The 23,842-nt window shown below is 32.3% G+C and overlaps 1 protein-coding gene across 1 annotated transcript in view; it reads right to left on the bottom strand.

Annotated features, from left to right (window-relative positions):
• Window positions 1–225: 225 nt before the first annotated feature.
• The window catches only part of YME1L1 (YME1 like 1 ATPase), a 40,838-nt gene continuing 17,221 nt past the window's right edge, over window positions 226–23,842 (bottom strand). Inside the window, exons 8-19 of the mRNA XM_074266994.1 lie at window positions 23,381–23,460; window positions 16,562–16,654; window positions 14,641–14,793; window positions 13,475–13,607; window positions 12,349–12,411; window positions 11,509–11,621; window positions 9,739–9,894; window positions 7,306–7,457; window positions 6,224–6,350; window positions 6,051–6,124; window positions 2,813–2,899; window positions 226–2,121 (exon numbers count right to left, since the gene is read on the bottom strand). Of these exons, the coding sequence (XP_074123095.1) occupies window positions 1,978–2,121; window positions 2,813–2,899; window positions 6,051–6,124; window positions 6,224–6,350; window positions 7,306–7,457; window positions 9,739–9,894; window positions 11,509–11,621; window positions 12,349–12,411; window positions 13,475–13,607; window positions 14,641–14,793; window positions 16,562–16,654; window positions 23,381–23,460 (1,375 nt within the window). The 3' untranslated portion in view covers window positions 226–1,977. The remainder of the gene's footprint in view (window positions 2,122–2,812; window positions 2,900–6,050; window positions 6,125–6,223; window positions 6,351–7,305; window positions 7,458–9,738; window positions 9,895–11,508; window positions 11,622–12,348; window positions 12,412–13,474; window positions 13,608–14,640; window positions 14,794–16,561; window positions 16,655–23,380; window positions 23,461–23,842) is intronic.

Genomic DNA, 23,842 nt, shown 5'->3' with positions numbered 1-23,842 from the left:
TATATGGTATCAGAAGGCACTGCAGATTGGAGAAGAGTTGTAATACTTTTGTTCCTCAAGGATAGTCTACAAACGATATTTTTCCACATGAAAGGAGAATCAAAACTCAATGTTATTCATTTGTCTAAAATTATATATTGTGCTTTTATCACATATGGGATTTAAAGTTAAAAATTTATAAACCATGTTACAAGATTTCTCGAAGGAAAAAAAACGTTCAAGACACCTAATTAAAATTTTTTATTGTTCCAGAAACAGAGACAAAGCATGTTTTTGAGGTTCCCTTCCCTAAAGCACAGTTACCACAATACATATAACTCTAACAGGCTAGCTTCTCACTTTGATAATGTTCCAGACCAAGATTCTTGAGACTATTTGGAAAACACAGTAAACCAAGTATAAAGCTGTACTAAGCATTTGTTCTGAAAGGAAAGGAAACCATATTCTTGGCTAAAAAATGGGGATCAGTGGCATAATTACAAAAAAGAAAAATTTCTTGTAGAAAAAGATGATCCTTATTCCATCTTTGTGAGGTGCTTTTTCAGATCTTTAATTGTCACTTTCACTGGTATAAACTATTTTTAATGTATACTAATGTTTAAGATTTCCTACACTTATAGTTAGAAATGTTCATAACCAGTTGTTATGAAATAACCAAGTACTTCCATCAAAATGCATGTAAAAAACCAAGAAACATAACATGTTGCTGAAACCAACATTTTTTATCTGATCATAATCAGTTCATGAAGGTTTTGCTATTTTGACAGCTTGTATGCCATTTATTGAAATGGTAAATGATATTTTTATGTAACTCAAGTATATATTTTTTGTTGAAATCCTTATAGAAATAAGATTTTTAAATAAGTCAAGAATATTATTGACAGACACATGTTCCATTATATTCGGGAAAGAACATGAATGTCTTGGAGTTCTTTTTTTTAAAAAAACCCACATATATTATTAATAAAAATTACTTAAAGGGTATAGGTTTTTTTTTATATAGTAGCAATATATTGACACTGCTCTGAAACAATATTTCTCTACTGGTTTAAATAAAATGTATTCAAGAATCTTTGTAAAGAACAAGTGATTCATGTTAAGTAAGCCAAATTCTGACCCAAATATAAACAATTCCCAATTTCTGACAATGGCCAATATGTACTGTTATAATGGATTCTTCAAAACCAAATGTCTGTGTTTCTTTGCTTCGTAGCATAATTACACAGGGATAAAGATTTTTTTGAGGGGGGTTATTCATTTTTTGTTTTTAACAAAATCCAGAAAAGAGACAAATTTCCCCTTATAATGATGATAACCTTGGTGATGCAGAATATGAATAACATAAAGAAAATAAAATTTCAGATGTTTGCATTTCTATCTATGCCCACAAATTCCCTAATTTCCAGGTGTAAAAAATCCAATTATTGTAACAGAATACAACAAGGATTTATTATGAGTTCTTTCTTTGAAATTGGAAAATACAGGCTTTACAACTGAATAGCATCATTTCTGTGCCAAAAACCATTGATAATATTAACTTTCAAAGATGATCCTTTAACAATGTAAGTCATCAAGCTCAAAATACTCCATTTGAGCTAATTAGGCATCATTTTCCCTCTACATCTAGCAGCACAGCTAGCCTTGAAAAGTATGCTGCAGCATTACCTCCAGCTTAAGGTCTGATTGAAGTCTCTCAAACAAGCTGTATTCAATCCTGATAGTTCTTTATTGTCTATAATGATAGTTGCTATGGAAAACTAGTTTGTTCTAGGTGTCATTGAAAATAACCAAAATCAGGTAAATGTAACAAAAAGGCTCACAAGAAAGTATATTATAACCTTGAAAACATCATTATTACATTACAGCACGCATCAGGAAGGAAAAAAAAAAAAAAGCTGTTGTATAAGGAGACTACTGCACTGCTAGATTTACATTCTTGCAAATAAAACCTGGTAAGAATCCATAAGAAGAGCTTTATCATCTCACTTCCAGTTTCTTCCCTTCAAGAACAATTTGAATTTCTTTGGCATCTAAAGTCTCATAAGTTAATAAAGCTTCAGCTAGATTCTTGTGTTCTTTTGCATGTGTCTTCAGAATGTTTTTTGCTCGTTCATATGAGTCCTGGAATACAAAGATAAAACACAAAACCTCACAAAATTTACTAATGTAAAAATTAAAAAGGAAAATGATTTATAAAATGTGAATTTTACATTCGATAATTGTCCCAACATTTCATCATGGTCAGGAGAGGATTATGAATTCTCAAGAATATACCAACAAAACCCAAACTTTGACCTTAGAAGGTATTTGGAAGCTGTAGAATACTTCTAACAATTCCAAGGTAAATTTCAACATATCCATCCATCTTTTTTTTTTTTTAAAAACACAAATGTTCTCCCTAGATATTGTGTAGCTGTAAATCTTAGAGCATGTGTCAATCAAAAATCAAATCTACAAATGAACTAAAGAGAGTATATAAATAGTGACCACATGTCAAGTTAAGCTGTAGCATAGTTCCCAAGATGACCTATCCAAAAGCTATGGCATAACGAGTATCAGGAAGGACATGTATGATTGGAAAAAGGGTGAATCAGTCTTGTAAAACTCAAAGAATAGATGAAGAACACTACTGATACTCATGAAAGACAAAGAGGCCTCTAAAATGTGGGTTGATTCTGAGGCTCACTGGGAGAACCCGGATAAAAAAAAGGGACAAGATGAGTAGACATCTGACATTTTTTAAATTAAATAGATGTAATGAACACTATGTCTTCATATTACATAAATAAAAGTAGAAAAAGAATATTCTTACCCTCAGAAGTATTCTTATTTCTTGTTCAATAGCAGATTGAGTTTCTGGACTCAATTTCCCTGTATCAGAATATGTCATGACTCCAAGCTAAAAACCAAATGGAAGAAAATAGATGATCAAAAAATGTAAAACTCTCTAAAATATCCAACATTCTTGGAGATAGTACTTATCTCCTACCAGATAAAAGGAAACACAATTTTTATGGATTAAAACAAATGCTAACAAATACAAAAGAAGGAAAGAACAAAGTCAAGTGTAGGTTGCATACTAAAATCCACAGAGCCTAAAATTTCATAAAGTCAAAATTACTTTGAAAAATTCATTACATGTTAATATATTTAAAATAAAAAGACCTTTTAAAATAACTTCTGCCAAATTAGATATGGATCCACACTTAACACCATATACCAAGATAAGATCAAAATGGGTGATTTAGGCATAAAGAGGGAGATAATAAATAGATTAGAGGAACAGAGGATAATCTACCTCTCAGACTTGTGGAGGAGGAAGGAATTTATGACCAGAGGAGAACTAGAGATCATTATTGATCACAAAATAGAAGATTTTGATTACATCAAACTAAAAAGTTTCTGTACAAATAATACTAATGCAAACAAGATTAGAAAGGAAGTAACAAATTGGGAAAATATTTTTAGAAACAAAGGTTCTGACAAAGGTCTCATTTCCAAAATATATAGAGAACTGACCATAATTTATAAGAAACCGAACCATTCTCCAATTGATAAATGGTCAAAGGATATGAACAGACAATTCTCAGAGGAAGAAATTGAAACTATATCCACTCACATGAAAGAGTGTTCCAAATCACTACTGATCAGAGAAATGCAAATTAAGACCACTCTGAGATACCACTACACACCTGTCAGATTGGCTAAGATGACAGGAACAAATAATGACAAATGTTGGAGGGGATGTGGGGAAACTGGGACACTAATACATTGCTGGTGGAGTTGTGAAAGAATCCAGCCATTCTGGAGAGCAATCTGGAATTATGCCCAAAAAGTTATCAAACTGTGCATACCCTTTGACCCAGCAGCGCTACTACTGGGATTATATCCCAAAGAAATACTAAAGAGCGGAAAGAGACATATATGTGCCAAAATGTTTGTGGCAGCTCTTTTTGTTGTAGCTAGAAACTGGAAGATGAATGGATGTCCATCAGTTGGAGAATGGTTGGGTAAATTGTGGTATATGAAGGTTATGGAATATTATTGCTCGGTAAGAAATGACCAGCAGGAGGAATATAGAGAGGCCTGGAGAGACTTAAATCAACTGATGCTGAGTGAAATGAGCAGAACCAGAAGATCACTGTACACTTCAACAACAATACTGTATGAGGATGTATTCTGATGGAAGTGGAAATCTTCAACATAAAGAAGATCCAACTCACTTCCAGTTGATCAATGATGGACAGAGGTAGCTACACCCAGAGAAGAAACACTGGGAGGGGAATGAAAATTGTTAGCACTAATATCTGTCTGCCCAGGTTGCATATACCTTCGGATTCTGATGTTTATTGTGCAACAAGAAAATGATATTCGCACACATGTATTGTACCTAGACTATATTGTAACACATGTAAAATGTATGGTATTGCCTGTCGTCGGGGGGAGGGAATAGAGGGAGGGGGGGTAATTTGGAAAAATGAATACAAGGGATAATATTATAAAATATATATATATATATAATAAAAAAAAAAACTTCTGCCAATGACAAAGAGAATAGATTATCTAAATTATATGCTACATAAACAATTGGATATACATTTTACTTTTTAATATACCCAGGTAAAATACAGATCAGAAGACTGGACAAAATATAAGTTCTAATGAAATAGAAGAAAACAAATAGGTACAAATTGATTAGGGGGAAAAAACTGTTTCTTCTTCCTGCCTATTGTGAGACAAGACAGGACACAAAAATGTCAAAGAGAACAAAAAAGGAGCAATTCTAGCTGATCAGGCATAGAAGAAAGGTTCCCCTTTTTTTATCCCTCTCCTTAGTCCTGCCAGTCTAAGAAGGATGAATAAAGAATGTCTATGAAAATGATGAAAAAAAACAGATTCTAGAATTACATCAATATTGGGTAAGTCTGATATAAGAGGCACTGGAAATTTTCCAACTGAGGAAAACAAAAGGTTTGAGAACTTTCATTTTACAGTTGAGGTATTTTGATACTGAGAAGAAAAATCATATTAAATTTTTCTTTACATTATTATTTCTCTTCCTTTCTTAGCCAAGCATTTAGGATTGAATTTCCATAAGTTGAATTTTTATGGCACCACTGAATACGAATGCCAGAGGGCTTTATGATGAAAAGAAAATGATTTCAAAATCATAGTATTTAGATTAAAGTCTGGGCTCTGTTTTTAACTGATTATATTACAATAAGTCAATTAACTTCAGTGGAGTTCAGTTTTCCTAATCTACAAAATGAGCAGAATTAGATCAGTAGTTACCAAAGTGAATTTCTTTAAAAAAAAAAAAAAAAAAAAACTATTATAAGTGCCTAGGGTAATTTAATATATACTACTTACAATGTTCTTTAAAGCTATTTACTGCTCGAGGTGCCATTAAAGAGTTTTTAGTTTGAATTCTGGGCCATCATCAAGAACCACTGGATGGGAACCCCTGGACTAAATGGTCTCTTGCATCCCTTCCAGTTCTGAATCCTACAATTCTGTAATTTTTTCCTTATTTCTCCCAAACTAGAAATACAGTAAAAGCAACAACAATGTAGTGGAAAGAAGCAAAATTTAAAAATCAAGCTCTATTGGAAATTACTGATTCCATTCTATTTGTGGAAGGCTGAGAATAATATAAAAACTTTATGTTGCATAGACTTCAAAATTTTCTCCAGAGGCTACTGAGAATCAACATAATCAAATATAAACAAATATGGAATATAAAACAAAACTTACTAAATACATCTTTTTCTTACAAAGTGAAGGACTTATAACAAGTAGGCAAAAATACTGATCTTTTGTTTCACCATTTGACTTAATACTGGGACATATTTATTTATCAAGGAGGTATCTCTCAAAAGGAAAAAAGGGAAATGAGGGGCAGCTAGGTGGTACAATCAGGAGGGCCAGAATTCAAATCTGGCCTCAGACACTTAACTCTTCTTAGCTGTGTGACCTTGGACAAGTCACTTAACCCCAATTGCCTCAGCAAAAAAGAACAAAAAGGAAATGAGATAAAGATGACCTCTTACCTTTTCACTCATTCCAAATCGAGTAACCATTCGCTTTGCTATTTTAGTAGCATTATCAAAGTCACTAGAAGCACCTAATATTAAAAATAAGTATAAAAATAAGTATCAATATTTTCAAAAGTTACTAAATTAGTAAACCAATATTTGACCCATAGCAATTCTTTGCAGTCAACCTGTTGTAATATGGTCAGTTCCAAATATAAGTTCCTCTGCAACTCTTCCTCCCATACTAACATCCATTTGTGCAAGCAGCTGGGACCTGGTTTCATTCCATCTATCATTCTCAGGTAGAAGTGATACCTACAAAAATTTGGGAAACATTCAAATTATAACAGAGGAAAAAGTCAGGTTACAATTCTCCAAAAAACAAGTGTTTGCTTACTGCAAACAAAAATTTGGGAAACATTCAAATTATAACAGAAGGAAAAAGTCAGATTCCAATTCTCCAAAAAATAAATGTTCTTACTGCTTATGCTCTGAACTAATAAATAAAAATTATTTCAACTTCAGAACCAAAATTTATGCTATGAGGATAATAATAACAGTAATTAATGATGGTAATTGCACTTATATGTAGTCTAGGTTTGCAAAATGCTTTACAAATATAGTGACATTTAATTGTCTAAGCAATGCTGTAAGGCAATTGCTATTATTATCCCCATGTTAGAGATAAAGAAACTGAGACTTTAAAAGTTAAATGTCTAGCCTAGAAATGCTAAGGAAGCACTTGACACAGCTGTTCCTGATTCCCCATCCAGAAACACACAGTTGCCCTAGGCTGCATAATACTATGACAGCATCTACTTTGTCATCCAAGATGATTAGAATGGTTTTTTGTGCTACAAGATCCCTAATCAAAAACTGTTAAGAAAAATACTGAACTAGTGATTTGTGATCCGGTTTTTGCTTTTATGATTTTCAAGACAGAAAAGTTTAGGATGAATTAAAGATGGGTAGATTCTGAATCTATTTCTAAATACCAAAAAGCACTCAAGACAAAAAATATACATCAGAAGAGTCTTTGGTATATCTTCAAAGAAATTCAGAAAGAAAATTTCAAAATTAACTAACTTCACCTAAAGATGCAGCCATAGTTTCCACATTAGAATACACTACATTTTAACAGGCAGCTTATATAACTTTACTACTAATCAGAGGATTCAATAGAGACTACTACAGATATATACAGATTTTATATATATAAAGATAAACACACTTAACCATGAAAATTAATAAAAAGTTTCTAAAGCCTCACATGTCCAAGTGTTGGTCCTCTTGGCATGATTGTAGCTTTGTTGATAGGCATGGCATCTTTAGTGTAATATGCAATGATAGCATGGCCAGATTCATGATACGCAGTGATGGTTTTGTTTTTATTATCAATTTCTACACTTCTACGTTCAGGACCTAAAAATTATAAAATAATACTTTATTGAATGATAAAAGCTATTTGACGATACAATATTAGATGTTATGGTATCTGATATTGTTATGTCCTTATCTGAGAAGAGGTGGAATCAAACAAAATAAGTATATTCTGAAATAAAACTGTTGTCCTATACAATAAATGCCAGTTTTGCAATAACTAAAAGTCAAACAATTCCCACTGTTAAAATATTACAATGCTTTAAAAAATGAATCCATTTCAATTTTTAAAAAGTTTATGTCCTGTTTAAAGAAAGAAAGAAAGAAAAAAAGAAAGGAAGAAAGAAAGATTATAATATTTAGAATCTACTCTACCTCCCCTCTCCAAAAAGCTAAAATAGCAGGTAACCCCCCCCAAAAAAAAAGCAAAATGAGAATTACATATATGCTAACTACAACTATATAAATAATTTAAATACTAAGAGCAACTAAATCACACATTACAAAAAAAGGAAAAAGGGATCACAGAAGCAGTTTTTGTTAAATTTCTAATATAAACTTATGAACAAAAATTTTATTATCATTTAGATATTTGAATTTATTTTTCTTGATTGTTACAACATTGTTTAGAAAGAACTTTTAAAATAAAATTTATGACACTTATTTTAAAGATCAAGGATGAAAGAAAAATTTCAAAAGTAAGTATAGACATAAACAAAGAAAATTATTCTTTTAGCTTTTATATGTGTCTTTAGGACTGAGCTCTGGTATTTGACATATAATGACAAAATATCTTCTATAAAAAACACCCAATACATTACAAATTAAAATATTATTTTTACTGAACTTTCAAGCAAAATCTCTGTGCTACAAAGATGAGTTTTAGTATAGTACTATGTTTGCTATTTGGATCTTTTGAACCCAACTATGATTCCTGCTAACACTAATCTAACCTTCCAGGCCATTATCATGAACTACTTATAGGAGAACATTTTGAACTGGAAATTCTTCAGTAACCTCATAACATATCCAAATGAAACATTATTTTTCCTCCAATATGAAAGATATCATCCTGCTTCTAGACAACCAAGTTTGCCACTTTCAGAACTATCCTCGATTCTTCAGTCTTCTTCATTCCTAATTTCTGGTAAGTTTCCAAATCTTATTAATTTACCGTGGCAATATCTTTAACACAACCATCTTCTCTCCATAGTTGCCACCCTAGTCCAGGTTTTTAAAATCTCTTGTCAAGATTCTTACATTAACCTCTAAATTAAGTCTCTCCCCAATGCAATCCATCATCTATACTATTGCCAAAGAGTTACTCCTATAATAGAGATCTAACTATTTTCATCAACCTTATTCACACTCCAGGGGCTCCTTATTACTTCTAGGAATTCCTAGAACAAAATTCCTTTGTTATTTAAATCCTTCATAACCTGGCCCCAACTTGCTTTCCCAGCCCTGTATTCCTCTTCATTCACTCTACAATATGGTTAAACCAGCCTTTTTCGTATTCTTTACTTATCAATCTATCTCCTGTTTCTTTATTTTTGCTCAAAAGGCATCTCCTCATTTCAAATTCTTTGAATTCTTAGTTTTCTTCAAAGCTTTTTTTCTCAAAATGTCACTACTTTCATAAGTTTTTTTCTTAACTCTGATGCTGAGGACCTTCCCAAATTAATGTTTCTGTATATTCTTGTACAATATATAGTCAATACACCTAAACATTAATTGTTCCATAAGGATAGAAACTGTTTCAATTTTGTTTTCTTAATTCCAGTGTAGTATTTGCTTCATAGCAGATGCTTTATATACTGTTTGATTGATACATCTAACTATTTTATCTCTCTTCAGCCAGAAGGGAAAGTTTTTAAAATCAAATCAATGTACATTATATTTATATAAGTGTAAAACTAAACTGTAAGACTAGATAGCTTTGGTACTTTGCAAAGAAAATTAGAAATACTGCTCAAGAATATTCAGTTCATAACATAGCATTTACAAAAATTCACAGCAAAAATTGTAAACATGAAAATTCAGGTTTGTTAAATTAGAAAAATTTATGTATATAGTTCAGCTCTACAAAATACTTAATTTTAGAGGTAGAAAGAATCGTAGACATGTAATAATACATTTCTCTTACTTTACATAATTACAGATTGACCTGGAGAAGGTATGAGTTGCCAGAGTTCTAATGATAAAAGACACAATCAATTACAGGAAAATATAAGACTGGAATTTATATGATTAAATCAACTTACTCTTTGGATTATTTTGGCTATCTGAAAAGTAAAGAAGTCAAAGTACAAGAGAAACATACCCATTAATATTTTATCCTTGGAGAACTCCAGTTCCTTCATGGTAACCATATCTTTCCCATCAACAGCTGCTTTTAATGCAGCTTGATTCACAAGATTCTCTAACTCTGCTCCAGAAAATCCAACTGTACCACGAGCTATTATTTCCGGATCAACAGCTATATAAAAAGAATATAAACACTACAACTTAAAAAATTAAAAAGCCAAAGGTAGTTTTAGCATTAAATAATAATATGTTTAGAATTTAAAACTTAATTCTGAAGGATTCTAAAAGAAAGTATTGTATAAAGGTTCAATCCTGGCAAAAAGGGTACAACTAAAAGCTATATGGCAAAATGCTTTATTCTACATAAGAATTAATAAATCATAAACATTTAAAGTATCTATCCAAAGGAAAAATACAAAAATAGAAACCAGATTTTACAATTTAATTAAAAGATCAGGACAAGACTTTATTTTTAAAATCTAGTTATTCGGTGCAGCTAGGTTGCATAGTAGATAGAGCATCAGCTCTGAAGTCAGGAGGAAACTGAGTTCAAAATCTGGTCTCTGACACTTAACATTTCCTAGCTATGTGATCCAGGGTAATCACTTAACCCCAACTGCCTCAGAGAAAAAATAAAATAAAATAAAATGTAGTCATTCAAATGAACTTTAAGAGAAAAGTTCTCATCATTTTTTCAATGCTTCAATGATCTGTAATTTCATCAGTTTAGCTATTATCTACCACACAGATTGCAAATCCTCTAAAAAAGATGGTTTTCAAGAATCACTGTGATCCAAAAATTCATCACCTTATGTCTAATGTGATAATTAAGTTTTTCTAAATTTAGGTAGGTTAGCTGCAGTTTAATGATCCAAGGCTCTCTTTCATGCACCTAGGATAACTCAATGACATCAACTTTCAGCCACACTAGGGCACCAAGGGAAGCATTAAAAGAAAGAATTCAATCACCATAGATATCTAAAAATTGAATTCAGGGATGACCAACCATGTGCAGCAATTAGATCCACACCATAGTCTGCCTTAAAATATTAAAGAGGTACATAAGGTTATCCTGATATCTGAAATCAGAAATAGTACACTCAGAATCACAAACTCAAAGAACTAATTTCTTTTGGCTAACGTAGACCTCAAAAATCATTATAGTCTTCATTTTCTGGAGAGAGAAACAAAGGCAGATAGTCTTAAAATACTGCCCAGACTACAGCTCTGATGCTTCATTTTTACTTTCAGCAATTTATGAGGTTATGATAAGCTAAATATCTGTCAACTCTTAAAGGGCTCAGAAAAGTTAATTGTAGAAGTGCTATTATTCCTGGGATAATAATAACTACTAAATATGGGAAATATTTTAGAATATCCAAATTCAAAACATACTACAGTGTATGAAGCTGAAATTCCTTCAATCAACCCAAATTTACAAGATTACAATCAGGAACAGTTTTTTCAAATACTATTTAAAATGGTCATCAAAGAACAAAAACAATGCTAATGTGGAAAAAAATGTCAACTCAGCACTATTTCAGACATGACTCTACAAAGATTCCAATCACAGAAGGTAGAATCATTCTGAAAACCAAATAATTGCATATACAGTAAAATAACATTAAGACCACACTTTTAGATGGGAAAAAGTTTAAAAATTAAAGTTGGATTTCTGACACACATAGAATACAGATAAGATAGAATTCCTGATCTTTCAAAACATTCAACAGTCTATTATTATTGTGTTGAGAGAAAAAATTATACAACTGGAATTTTAACTTACATTGATCAAATTTTATTTTATTCAGATACCATTTGAGAATTTCTGTTCGACCTTTTACATCTGGCCTTGGAACTGTAACTTGCATATCAAAGCGACCAGGACGTATTAAAGCACTATAAACAAAAAGTGGGAAAAAAAGTCCACAATCCAGTTTCAATAAATTGAAAGTTGGCACTGAAATTTAAGACCTCCCCAAATTTATTTCATTCAAAAGAAAAGAGGAAGATGGTGGCGGCCAGAAAAGAGAACAGCTTACTGGACCAATAGTTCCTTAAGAAACATTCAAGTAATAGTCTCCATTACCAATATAAGGGCATAGGTCATTTCCACCAATATTCACAGTAATACAAGTAAATATGGGAAAGGAGTAAGACACAGGTTTCTTAATCTCTTTGTAAGACCTCTTTGGAAGTCTAGTGAAACCTATGAATCTCTTTTCAGTGTTCTTAAATGGCATAAAATAAAATGCACAGAATTAGAAATTTTAAAAGTTATGCTGAAATACGGTTATCAAAATATCTCATAAGAATAAGTTCACAGAAACAGATTAAGAACCCTTGGCCTACATAAGCAATATCACTATTTATTTACTGAGACAATTAAAGAGGATGAGAACTTTAGCCATTCTCACTTTGAAAGACAAAAGTTACTAGTGAATTGACACATACATACTAGGTTCAAATGAAAATGAGAGATATTATCTATCTGTGAATCCCCAGACATAAATCAATTTTTAACAACTAGGAAATTTATTGCAACTTTTAAAAAATAAGAAATCTCCAAAACAAATATAAAGATCTTTAAAAGGAAGTTTTCATAAAAAACTAACTTTATACATACTTATCTAATGCTTCAGGGAAGTTTGTTGCTCCTATGATGATAACTCCTTCATTTGGTTTAAAACTAAAAAAAAAAATGCGACAAAAAGTAATTGGCAATTTGTTTTCAATAAAACATAAAAATCCTGAGGTAGAGGTTGCTTATTTCTTAAATAGTAGTTAACTAAAACAAAGTGCTGAAGTTAATTAGCTAGAAAAGCATGGCTCTGAAAAACTCTGAAAAAAAGTGGTGACTTACAGCTTAGTAATGTTCAGAACAAAACACCATCTCATTAGGAAAATATGCATTTCAAAGAATTTCTTGTTCAGCTTCAAAAGATAATAATTCATAACTCAGATGCAAACATGAAGTACAGCTAAATTTGTTTTTCAAATTTAAGTTTATGGCTTTCTTTAAAGTTCTCAAAATTTATAACTAATATGAATTAAATATTATGGGCCAGAACTCTGAATTTGAAACAAAGGATTCTTACAAGAAACTAAGTCAATGGAATTGATAGAGACAATAGTTATCTAATTTAGCATGGTTCAGTATGATTGATTTAATCCTACAAGGAGATGTTCTGGACTAGAACTTGAAATAAGGTACTAAATGGAATTGAGAAGACAATGGTTAAATCTAGTTTAGCACTGATTTAATCCTACAACAAACAATGGTTTCCTAGTGATATGATTGGTTTGTATTCAGTGTGTAGCATATAAGCTACAAGCCTCAGCCAGGGAGATTCAGAGATTCAGAGACAACTTGAAAGAAGGCTAAAGGTTGAAGGCTGGAGCACAAGCACAAACCCTTGGACTCAGACAGATTCAACCCATTTCACACCACCTTGGTGGCAGGCTCTCCACAGAAACCAAGACTCCGGAAGGCCCCCAGACAACTAGCCATGTCCCGAGTGAAGGAGATAAGACTTTGAAAGATATAATAAAGGATTTGGATTTTAACACCTGGCTGCACTCATGGTGATTACTGAACTGAAACGAAGGCTACTCCCAAAGACCCCAAGAAAACCTCAACAGAGAACATTATATTTTAGAGAGAACATTACAATGTAAGGACAAAAAAATACAACAACAAAAACAAAAACAAACAAACAAACAAACAAAAAAAAAACAAAACTGTGATTTACCCATCCATTTCAGCAAGAAGTTGATTTATGGTCTGTCTTGAATATGGATGCATTGGAGACTCAATCCTCTTTCCACCAACAGAATCCAACTCATCAATAAATATGACACAAGGTGCATTTGCCTTTGCTTCCCCTAACAAATGAGAAAACAAATCCAAATAAATTTAAATAAAAGGTACACATTTGCTATAAATGAGCAAATAGGGAAAGTTACGTAACAGCAGAGAAAGTGCCAACTCTGGAGTCAGGAGGATCTGAATTCAAATCTAATCTCAGATGCTTACTAGCTGTGTGAACCTGGGCAAGTCACTTTATCCTGTTTGCCTCTCAGGTTCCTCATTTGTGAGATGAGCTGGAGAAAATGGCAAACCACTCCAATATCTTGCCAAGAAAACTCTTAAGAGAGTCATAGAGTCAGAAGTGACTGAAAAATGACTCAACAACAACAAAATTTGCCACTAAAATATTGTAGTTGTCAAGGAGCTACAATTATCTCTAAACAGAAAAAGAAATGTTGATTGTGATAGAGGGAGCGGGGGGATAATTTGGAAAAATGAATACAAGGGATAATATTATAAAAAAAAGAAATGTTGATTGTGGAAAAAAACAAAACTAAACTAAAAACTTGTATTATCTATAAAACTCATTTAAAACTTAGCATAACCTTTTTTGCAACATTCAAACAAGTAAAAGATAAGACGGTAATACAAAATTAGCAAATACAAATCTATTCAGCTATGGAAGTTATTTATATTCCATAAGAGTAACAACCAACATTCCTTATTTATATGCTATTATATCAATGAATTAAAATGGTGGGGAGGAGGGGGGAGAAACTTCTGTCCTTTCCCACGGCTTCTAACCTAATTTATCCCGGACTGTTCTACATTCCAATCCATCCCACTGTCACCATGCAAAACCTGGAGCTCTACTGGTTTTGTGGGAAGCTAAAACTCCACTTGAATTCACCACACCAAATTCCCTAAAATCAGTTCCTGTCCAAGCTATAATGATGTTTACCTAAGTCATTCAAGACTCAGGCAGAGAGGAAACTGAATTAGTTAAGTCTTTGCTTTTTAGGTGGAAATTCTTATGAATGAGCTTGTTCCCATTCCCCTCAAAAAATAATTCTATTATTTTCTAACATGTATATTATTATAACATACTGAAAAGATTTCTGATACGGCTGGCTCCCACACCAACAAACATCTCATCAAATTCTGATCCAGAAGCATAATAAAAAGGAACATCAGCTTCTCCAGCCACAGCTCGAGCAAGAAGTGTCTTCCCAGTCCCTGGAGGTCCAACTAAAAGAATACCTAAACAAGAAAATATCCATGTTAGCCAATTTAAGGAAAAAAATCTCTCAAATCAATTTACAAAAGTAAAATAGGATATTAAAACTAAAAGATACTATAATTCTCTAGGTCAGGGATTCTTAACCTGAGATCTATGGCCTTTAAAAAAAAAAAAAAAAAAAAAAAAGTTGATTACTATACTTTGACATAATGGTTTCCTTTATAATTCTATGTATTTTTTTTTATGCATTTAAAAATCATTATTCTAAGGAGTCTACAAATTTCAAAAGAATAAAGATATCTATGAAACAATAAAGAAAAAGAATTTGTGATCAAAGTTTTTCTTAAAAATCCATATCCATGATGCATTTCAAATTGTTTTCCATAACTAATTTCACCATATTTAAATTACTTTCAGATCAATTCAGAAATAGAACTTTTAAGTTTTTAAAGTACTTGCTTGAACATTAACTTTCACCAAAACCCCAAGATAGGTAAATTCAAATATTAACAGAGAAAGAAACTGGGCCTCAGAGAAGATTAAATTAGTTGCCCGTAGACATACTGTTTTTAACAATATTGAAAAATTACCTATGCATATATCTTGTAAATAAAAAGCTATTAAAAAAAAAAAAAAAGAATATTGAAAAAAACTAGAATTAGACTTAGAAGCAGCCTTCCAATCCAAAATTCCTTATACCCTAAGGTCTATGGAATCATCCATTCTTAAGACATCAATTGCATAAAATAGATGTTAATTCACATTAGTACTAAATTCTGACATTTGAGATTTTGTTAAACATCAGTGTCATATGACTGTGTCATTTTCTAAGATTATTCTGTTATAAATGAATTTATCAACAAAACTGTTGTCTCCATTCCCTGAGATTTCTTTCACAGAATCATAGATTTTAGAGCTAGAAAAAAATCTTAAATCATCCAGTCTAATCCCTTGTTTTTAAAGATGAGAAAATAAGGCAGTGAGAGATTAAGTAACTTGCTAGTTTCAAACAGCTAGTCAATCTTTAAGTAGTATTTGAACTCAAATCTCTCTAATTCTTAGTCCACTATCAGACAGGCTCCTCCTTATATCAATGTATCAGGACAAGCAGGAAGAACATAGCTATTAGTTGGAATGAAAAATGCCATTTGCATATAGAGAACTATGGAAACTGAATGTGGAATGAAGCATGGTATTTTCACCTTTTTTATGTTTGCTTGTTTGTTTCATTCTTGTGGTTTTTCCCTCTTTGGTCTGATTTTTTTTTTTTATACAACATGGCAAATATGGAAATATGTTTAAAAGAACTGTATATATTTGACCTGTATCAGATTGCTTGCTGTCTTGGGGAGGGGAAGGTAAGTAAGAGAGAAAAACTTGGAACACAAAGTTTTAAAAAAATTAATGTTGAAAACTACCTTGGGGGCAGCTAGGTGGCACAGTGGATAGAGCACCAGCCTTGAATTCAGGAGGACCTGAGTTCAAATATGACCTCAGATGCTTTAACACTTCCTAGCTGTGTGACCCTGGGCAAGTCACTTAACCCCAGCCTCAGGGGGGGGGGGGGAACTACCTTTTCATGTGTTTGAAAAATAAAGTATTATTGAAATTTTAAAAAAAATTTTAATGAAAAAAATTAATAGTATTGATTTATTCTCTATAATAAAAAGTAAGCTAGTTCAACTACTATCCTAATAGATGATAAATTCTTAGTGGAGACTGAATTAATGAGGTTTTATTGTATTTTTAACTTAAATTATCATGATTGGAGAAGGACTAATCTCTTACCTTTTGGAAGTTTACCTCCAAGCACAGTAAACTTTTGTGGATTTTTCAAAAATTCAACAACTTCCTGTAATTCTTGCTTAGCTTCCTCCACCTGTAACATATTAAATATATAAATATGTCTGTGTGCTTAAATACATATATACACACAGATATATGAGTAATGCAAAACTTAATAGCATCCCATTTTTTCCCCTGAAAAAAAAAAAAAAATCATCTGGTATTATGGTTAACTTAAAGATTCTCAACTAAAAAGATTTAGATACTATTACACTTCAAAATGTGTTCCCCACAATCTTATATTTAATACTTATAGATTTACAGATAGTTTGCTCCCAACAATTATCAGGTGTCTAATATAAATATTCTTATACTCATTTTAGAGATGAAAAACAAACACAGAGCTCTAAGCAAAGCCCTACCAAATAGTTATACAGGGTATAAATGTCAGCCCCAAGAATTAAACAATTAAGTAAACCAGTTTCATAACATTTAAATCTTCCCTATTTGCTACCCTCCCCCACAAAAAAATCTTGGTTTATGCTTTACATATTAAATAATCAAGCTAAATATGCTCTCTAGTCCAGAAGTTTTTAATGTAAGGGCCATGGATTTCCAAGAAGAGTCGATAAATGTGAAGAAGTTCATATGTTCTACTCAACTTACCAAAAAGATCAATAGCACACACACAAAAAAGTTAAGATTTCATGCTCTAGAGTCTTTTCAAGCACACCTAAAAAAACGTGATTTTTAAGTAGCTTCTTACAATTCTTTGCTTTTTTTTTTTTTGATACATCCGTAAATGTTCATACAGTACCCACAACTGAATAGAGACCCTAACTAAATATGCATTGAACAGGGAGTACAAGACTATTATCATCTGCCCTTCCTTCCAAAATCACTTTATGAAATTAAATGTCAAAAATGATTACATACACAACAGAATACTAAAATAGCTTTATATGAAAGTGAATCTGTATTACTCTCATTCCTGTTGATTTTTCAAAATAATGATAGCTAAATTCAGAAATACGTTTTGCATGACTTCATATACAGCCCAATACAATATATATTGTATTTCTTTCCTTCTCAAACTTTTTAAAGATACATAAATTACACAAATTACTTTCAGAATTATCCCACTTGCCTCTTTTCCTTCTAAGTTTTTTTCTTCCTCTCTCTGCATTCTTAAAAAAATATTTCAATGGTTCTTTTTCATAATATTAACAAGAAAGGGGAAGAGGGAAGAACTTTATAACAAATAGAACAGTTAAACAAAACCAAATGACACAGTGACTATGGTGCCAAAATATATGCCTTTTTCCACACTTTAAATCCATCACTATGATTGATCCAGGACCCATGCTTAAGCATAGGTCCTTTGGTACCTATGTTGGTAACTATACTAATCAGAGTTTTTCAGCCATTCAAAGTTGTCTTTGCTATACATTATGTGTATTGTTCTCCTGGTTGTTCACTCAGCATCAATTCATAACACCCAGGATTATCAACTCTTTCATCATTTCTTAAGGAACAATATCCCATTATATTTATAAACCACAATTCTTTCAGTCAATGGATATACCCTTAGATGCTAGTTCTTTTTTCTGTTTTAATCTTCACTCACAAGACAAGGCACTTATTTCACTTAGGCCTACTGCTTCCCTATTATGTTCTCTATCTTGCCTTGTTTCATTTTCAAGTATTTATACACAAAATTGTGAATATTCAAGTGTTCAACCCTTCTTTGTCTATTTCAGCTAAGAGTAAAGTTAATCTGATGCTTTCTCTCTCTACCTTCTCCTCCATGCTTTTATAATATTCTCATATTCCAAATATAATAGCAAATGAGAGAGGAGGAGGAGAAGGAGAAGGAGGAGGAGTGGAAAGGGAAAGAGAAAAAGGAGGAGAAGAGAGGGAGAAGAAAGGAAAGAAGAAGGAAGAGGAGGAGGAGAGAGAGAAGCAAGAAGAGGAGGAGAGGGAAAGGAGAGAAGAGGGAGAAGGAAAGGGATAAGGAGGAGAAAAAGAGGGAGGACGACAGAGAAGGAGGAGGAGGAGGAAAAGATTACAAGGTCATTTTCCATAAACATTACAAGAAGCTGGGAATGAAAGTCTAGAGAAACAAAAAGGATAGATAACGAAGATGAGAGAAATATGTTTTGGAAGTCTACAAAGAAAATTAAATTTTAAAAAATTAGTGTAGGAGAGAAAAAGGAATGAACAGAACCCTAAAGGCAAAAGTGTTACCAATGAGAAGAAGATTGGGGTGAGAAGAAAAAAAAAAATAGTGGGAACAGGGCCACCTTAAAAAAAAAAAAAAAAGACTGAAGTAACTGAAGAAACATAATACTGTGTTTACAACCAAAAAAAAAAAAAAAAGTGGGAGAGGGATCATAATTTGCAAATTATGCAGATAAAGATATACACCTAACATAATTTTAAATGTAAAAAAATTAAATAATCTAGAAAAGTGAAAAAAAGGGACAGACTAGATAAGAAAGCAAAACCCCACAAGTTGCTGCTTATAAGAAACGTATAAAAAAACAAAAGATATCTATAAAATAAAGCTAATGGGATGGAAAAAATTTATCATGCATCAAATAAATCCAAAAAAGACTTGCCATCATGCTGACAAAAGCAAAAATAAACACTCAAAACAGAAAAACATGGAAAGAACTAAATGAACTGATGCATAATGAAATAAGCAAAGCCACAAAACTACAGAATATATAGCAATAACTACATACACAGTAACTACAACAATGGAAATGTAAAGCACAACAAAAATCAAAAGTAAATGTTACAAAATCACAAAGGCCAAGTAGGGCTTAAATGAAGAAATATGAGAAGAAAGAATCACAGGTGTTACACATTGCACATGTTTTCAGGCTTTTTTCAATGCACTGATCAATTGTGCTGATTTTTTTTTTCCTCTCCAAAAAATACTTCTTTATCACACAGAATGGTTCTCAGGGAGGAAAAGGAAGAAAGAAAAACTTATTTTTAAAAAATAGCAAGTTCTACTCCCTTGCTCCTTTTTAAACTAGTGTATTCTTCCTTTTAAAATTCATTATTTTTTCCCCTTTCAAAATCCTCACTAAGAAAAGGGTTTACTAGGGTGTGGCTGCTGAAAGCAACTCTGAAAAGGGTTTGGCAGCTATCCTACTAGAGATACTAATCTTCCCTGAACATCCAAAACAATTTCAAAGGGCTGATGGTGAAGAAACCCTATGCAGAAATGCTTATGTGTATTTAAGTGTTCAACTTTTCTCGGTCCTACTTCAAGAAAGAGTAAAGTTCATCTAATGCTCTCTCTGAGAGAATTGAAGAACTCTGAGTGGAAACTGAATTATAATTTTCTCACTTCTTTCAACATAATTAATGAATTATAAATAGCTCTTTGTTACTCATAAAAAATGAGTCACTATGAGAATGATCACCACAAAAGTTATCTTTGACAAAAGCATGAAAAAGGCAGACATTTTGTACATCAAACCACATTTTAATACAACAAAAAAAGGATAAAAAGACTATTACCTAACTGTCAATCCTTATTAGAATAAAATGAAGCATAAAAATAAAATATATTAAAAATCCTCATTAAGAATCAATCCATTCCCTAGTCAGATTTAGTATCTGTCTAAATCTAATTGCCTTTGAAGACATTAAGGTTCCATAGAAAACTTGTTTATCCTCCCCTTATTAGAACAGTAAAATTCTATCATCATATAGCTTCTTTCAATGTTTAAATAAATTTAATCTCACTAAGTTTCCCTTTATTCTTATGTTTTTAAAGTTCCTATTCATTTGAAATACTTTTATCATTTTTCTGTGTAGAAAACTCAGCTTTGAAGGATAAATTATCCTTATTTATTTTCCTCTATCTTTTGTTTATGCAATATTTGTAAGATCTCTCACCTATGACAACCCTTCCAGGTCTTGTGGAATTCTGATGAGTTCCCTGGTCTTGAACCACTTCTTTCTAGATGTTTACAATATTTTTTCTTCAACATGGGACTTTTAACAATGATATTCTTAGACTTTTCCTTTGGGAGATTTTTTCAGCACATGATTGGTGTATTCTATTTTGAATTTGCTGTTGGATTTTAACAGGTGAGTACAATTTCATGAATTATATGGGACCAGCTTTTTTTTTTTTAATTGGTCTTTAAGAAGGCCACTGACTTTTTAAAATTTGTATTGGTCTTTTTGTTTTTTCATGGTCTAAATTTTCCCTATATTGTCCTTCTCTCCCTCCCAAAAAAAACATCCCCTCTAAAAAAATTTTTTAAGGAAACAAAGAGGAAAAAAAAAATCAGCAAGACCAATGCCTCCAAAAAATTTTTTAGCAATCTTCCACATCCATGATCGGCCCTCTTCCTGCCCACCCAAATAATAATGGGACAAGGCATCTTCTCATATGTCTTCTTCAGGGAGAAGTTTATTCTTTGCCATTTTGCAACATTTACTTACAACTATTTTGTGAAAGATGTTCTTTTCAGAATCCACTGATTTTTAAACTATGTCTCCTAGATGAAGTTTTCCAGGCCAGTTTTTTTTTTGTTTGTTTGTTTGTTTTTTTGAATAGCATCTTTCCTTTTCTTCTGTTTTCTTTTTCCACTCTTGATTTTATTTCTAATATTTCTTTGCTGTCTCACAGTCGCTGTTTTCTGTTCAATCTAGTCTAATTTTCTAGAAGTTCATTTCTTGAATAAGGTTGATCATTTTCTTTTTTATACTATTTATTCTCCTTCCAATTCTTTCCTCCAGAGCTTTTACTTCATTTTTAATCTCTTGCTTCATTTTTTTCTAGGATTTCAAGTAGTTATTGCAAAAAATCCTGTTTTTCTTTGAGTGTCTTTACAGTTGTTATAGGCTAGATTCATAAGGATCTCTACAGGTACAATAATTTTTTATAGTGGTAGATGTCTTCTTTCGATTAGTCTTCTCTCCACATTTAATTACTGAATTGTGGTTCTGTGCCAATCCCAAATTCTGCCCCTCTCTATCCCACCCTACACATTTTTGGGAAGAATGGTCTAGATAGCTCTTTCCCTAGATAGCCTGGGTTCTAGCACAATTTCTCACTCCTGGTAATTATTATTCTCTTATTCCCCATCCCCCACTTCAATTCTTGAAGTTCAGAGGACTGGATATTCAGGGCCTTACAGCACTTCAGAACCATGGGGACTTTATCTTTTCAAGACACAGTGCTAGGGACCTTTGAAGCTCTGGGAATAGTTCATGCTGTCTCTAGGAATACATTCAACAGGCTACATTATGTTTCTGGCCCAACTTTAGTTGAACTAGAAGATTACTAGCCTGCTTGTGTCTATTGGCAATGGATTTACGGGCAGGCCTCTTTTTTCCTATTGCCTGCAAACTGCTGTATTATGACTTTTTTGTAGTTCTACGGTAGAAGTCATTATAATTTTTCATTGGATTTCTTGATCATTCTTCAGTCTGAGGTGAATCTCAGGTTTTTGCTTAATGAGGTATTTGGGCGCTAGGTGAGCTATCGCCATTTAAGTAGTCATCTGTGCCAAAAAGTCCCCAAGTCTTGATCAAATCAACTGTCAAGCTGTAAGTAAAAGTAAACAAGAAAAACCTGAAGGCTTTCCTACACATAACATACACATGCACAGGATACCTCCCAAATAAAAAGGCACAATATTCCTAATCACCTCCTAAGATCTCACTTATACCTTTCATTAGATCAAAGGCTACTGAAGACTGATAATATTAATAAGAAAAAAATTTTTGACTTGTGGTAGGAATTCAGATTGCCGTAGGTGAGATAGGGGACAGTATAAAGACAATGAATATTTAGAGTTAAGAGTAAAGAAAACGATACAAAAAGCAAAATGAGGGAATGAAAAAGTTGAATTTACTTAACACTAAAGTCTAAGGTCCTAGCAACTCCAGGTGTCTCTATGAAGTTGCAAACTTGGCTTCACTATTTAAGCCCGATTTCTCTATTACAAACTAGCTCATTCCAGACTTCTCTGTTATCTCCCTATCTCATCCCCAGCACAAACTAGATAGAAAAAGCAGCAAGCAAGCAGAACAAGAGGAAAAAAAAAAAAAAATGAAGCTATGCTAATGCATCACTAATCACAACTTCTTTCTTTGACTTTTGTATGTTATAGTATTAGAAACATAATCACAGAATTCAATGGAATAGCACAGTAATAAATACTAGGTAAACACTGTATCATATCTTGCACTTTATCCAATAGTAGCTAATCTTTAGATATTTGTACACTATCAAAGTTAAGAACTACAACTGAAGCACCAATTAGCAAAAAGTTCCATAAAGAGTAGGTACTTGAAAAAAATTTGTTGAATTAAGATGAACTAAATAAAAAAAGGAAAATACATCTATTATTACAATGAATCAATAAGCATTTATTATATATCAGGTACTGTACTAGACTCTGGCTGGGGATACAAAACAAAAGTCTCTGCCCTCAAGTACTTTTTTTTTGCTAATGAGAGTGACAATTTCTACATAATAACATTAAATACGAAAATACATTTACCCTTTAGGATTAGGAGTTATAGGAACCAGGAAAGACCTCATGAAGAAAAGGCCACCTTCGCTGAGTTTTAAAGTAAATAAGGGATGGAGGTAAGGTAGGAAACCACTTTAGGCCTAGAGGACAGCTTATAAAAAGGGTGGGTGTGTGTGTGTGGCGTGTGTGTGTGTGTGTGTGTGTGTGTGTGTGTGTGTGTGTGTGTACACATATATGTAAGTACATTATATATATATATCTTATTCAGGTACTATATGAAGAAGCAAAATAAAAACTTCTGACTTATCTTTAACATGTTCAAAGGTCACATTTTTCATTTGGACAGGATCAACTGCAGAATCAAGGCCAGTTGTTGTTCGAATCGGACTATAGGCAAGAAAGAAAAAAAGTGTTCTATTTCACAGAATCATAAAATGTTAAACCTGGAAAGCTCTTTTCATATATATATGTGTGTGTATATATATATATACACACACAAAACACGCATGTGTACAAATGTATATATACACATGTATGTGTGTTATATGTATAATACATCCACATGTATTATATAGACAACTCAACAATTTCATTATACAGAAGGGGAAATTGGGACCCTAAGAATGTTTAAGTGATTTGCCTATGGTCGAAGAAGTAATCAGTCATGGAGCTAGAAACAAAAACGTAATCTCCTGAATCACATCTTAATTTCTGTTACCCTCTATTCAGGGAATAACTGTTAACTTGTGACATTTTCTTCCTACCTACT

The sequence above is a fragment of the Sminthopsis crassicaudata genome, chromosome 5 (genome assembly GCF_048593235.1).
Source record: "Sminthopsis crassicaudata isolate SCR6 chromosome 5, ASM4859323v1, whole genome shotgun sequence".
Classification (NCBI taxonomy): Eukaryota; Metazoa; Chordata; class Mammalia; order Dasyuromorphia; family Dasyuridae; genus Sminthopsis; species Sminthopsis crassicaudata.
The sequence above is the reverse complement of the archived record's forward strand: the minus strand, read 5'-3'. Positions and strand labels throughout refer to the sequence as shown.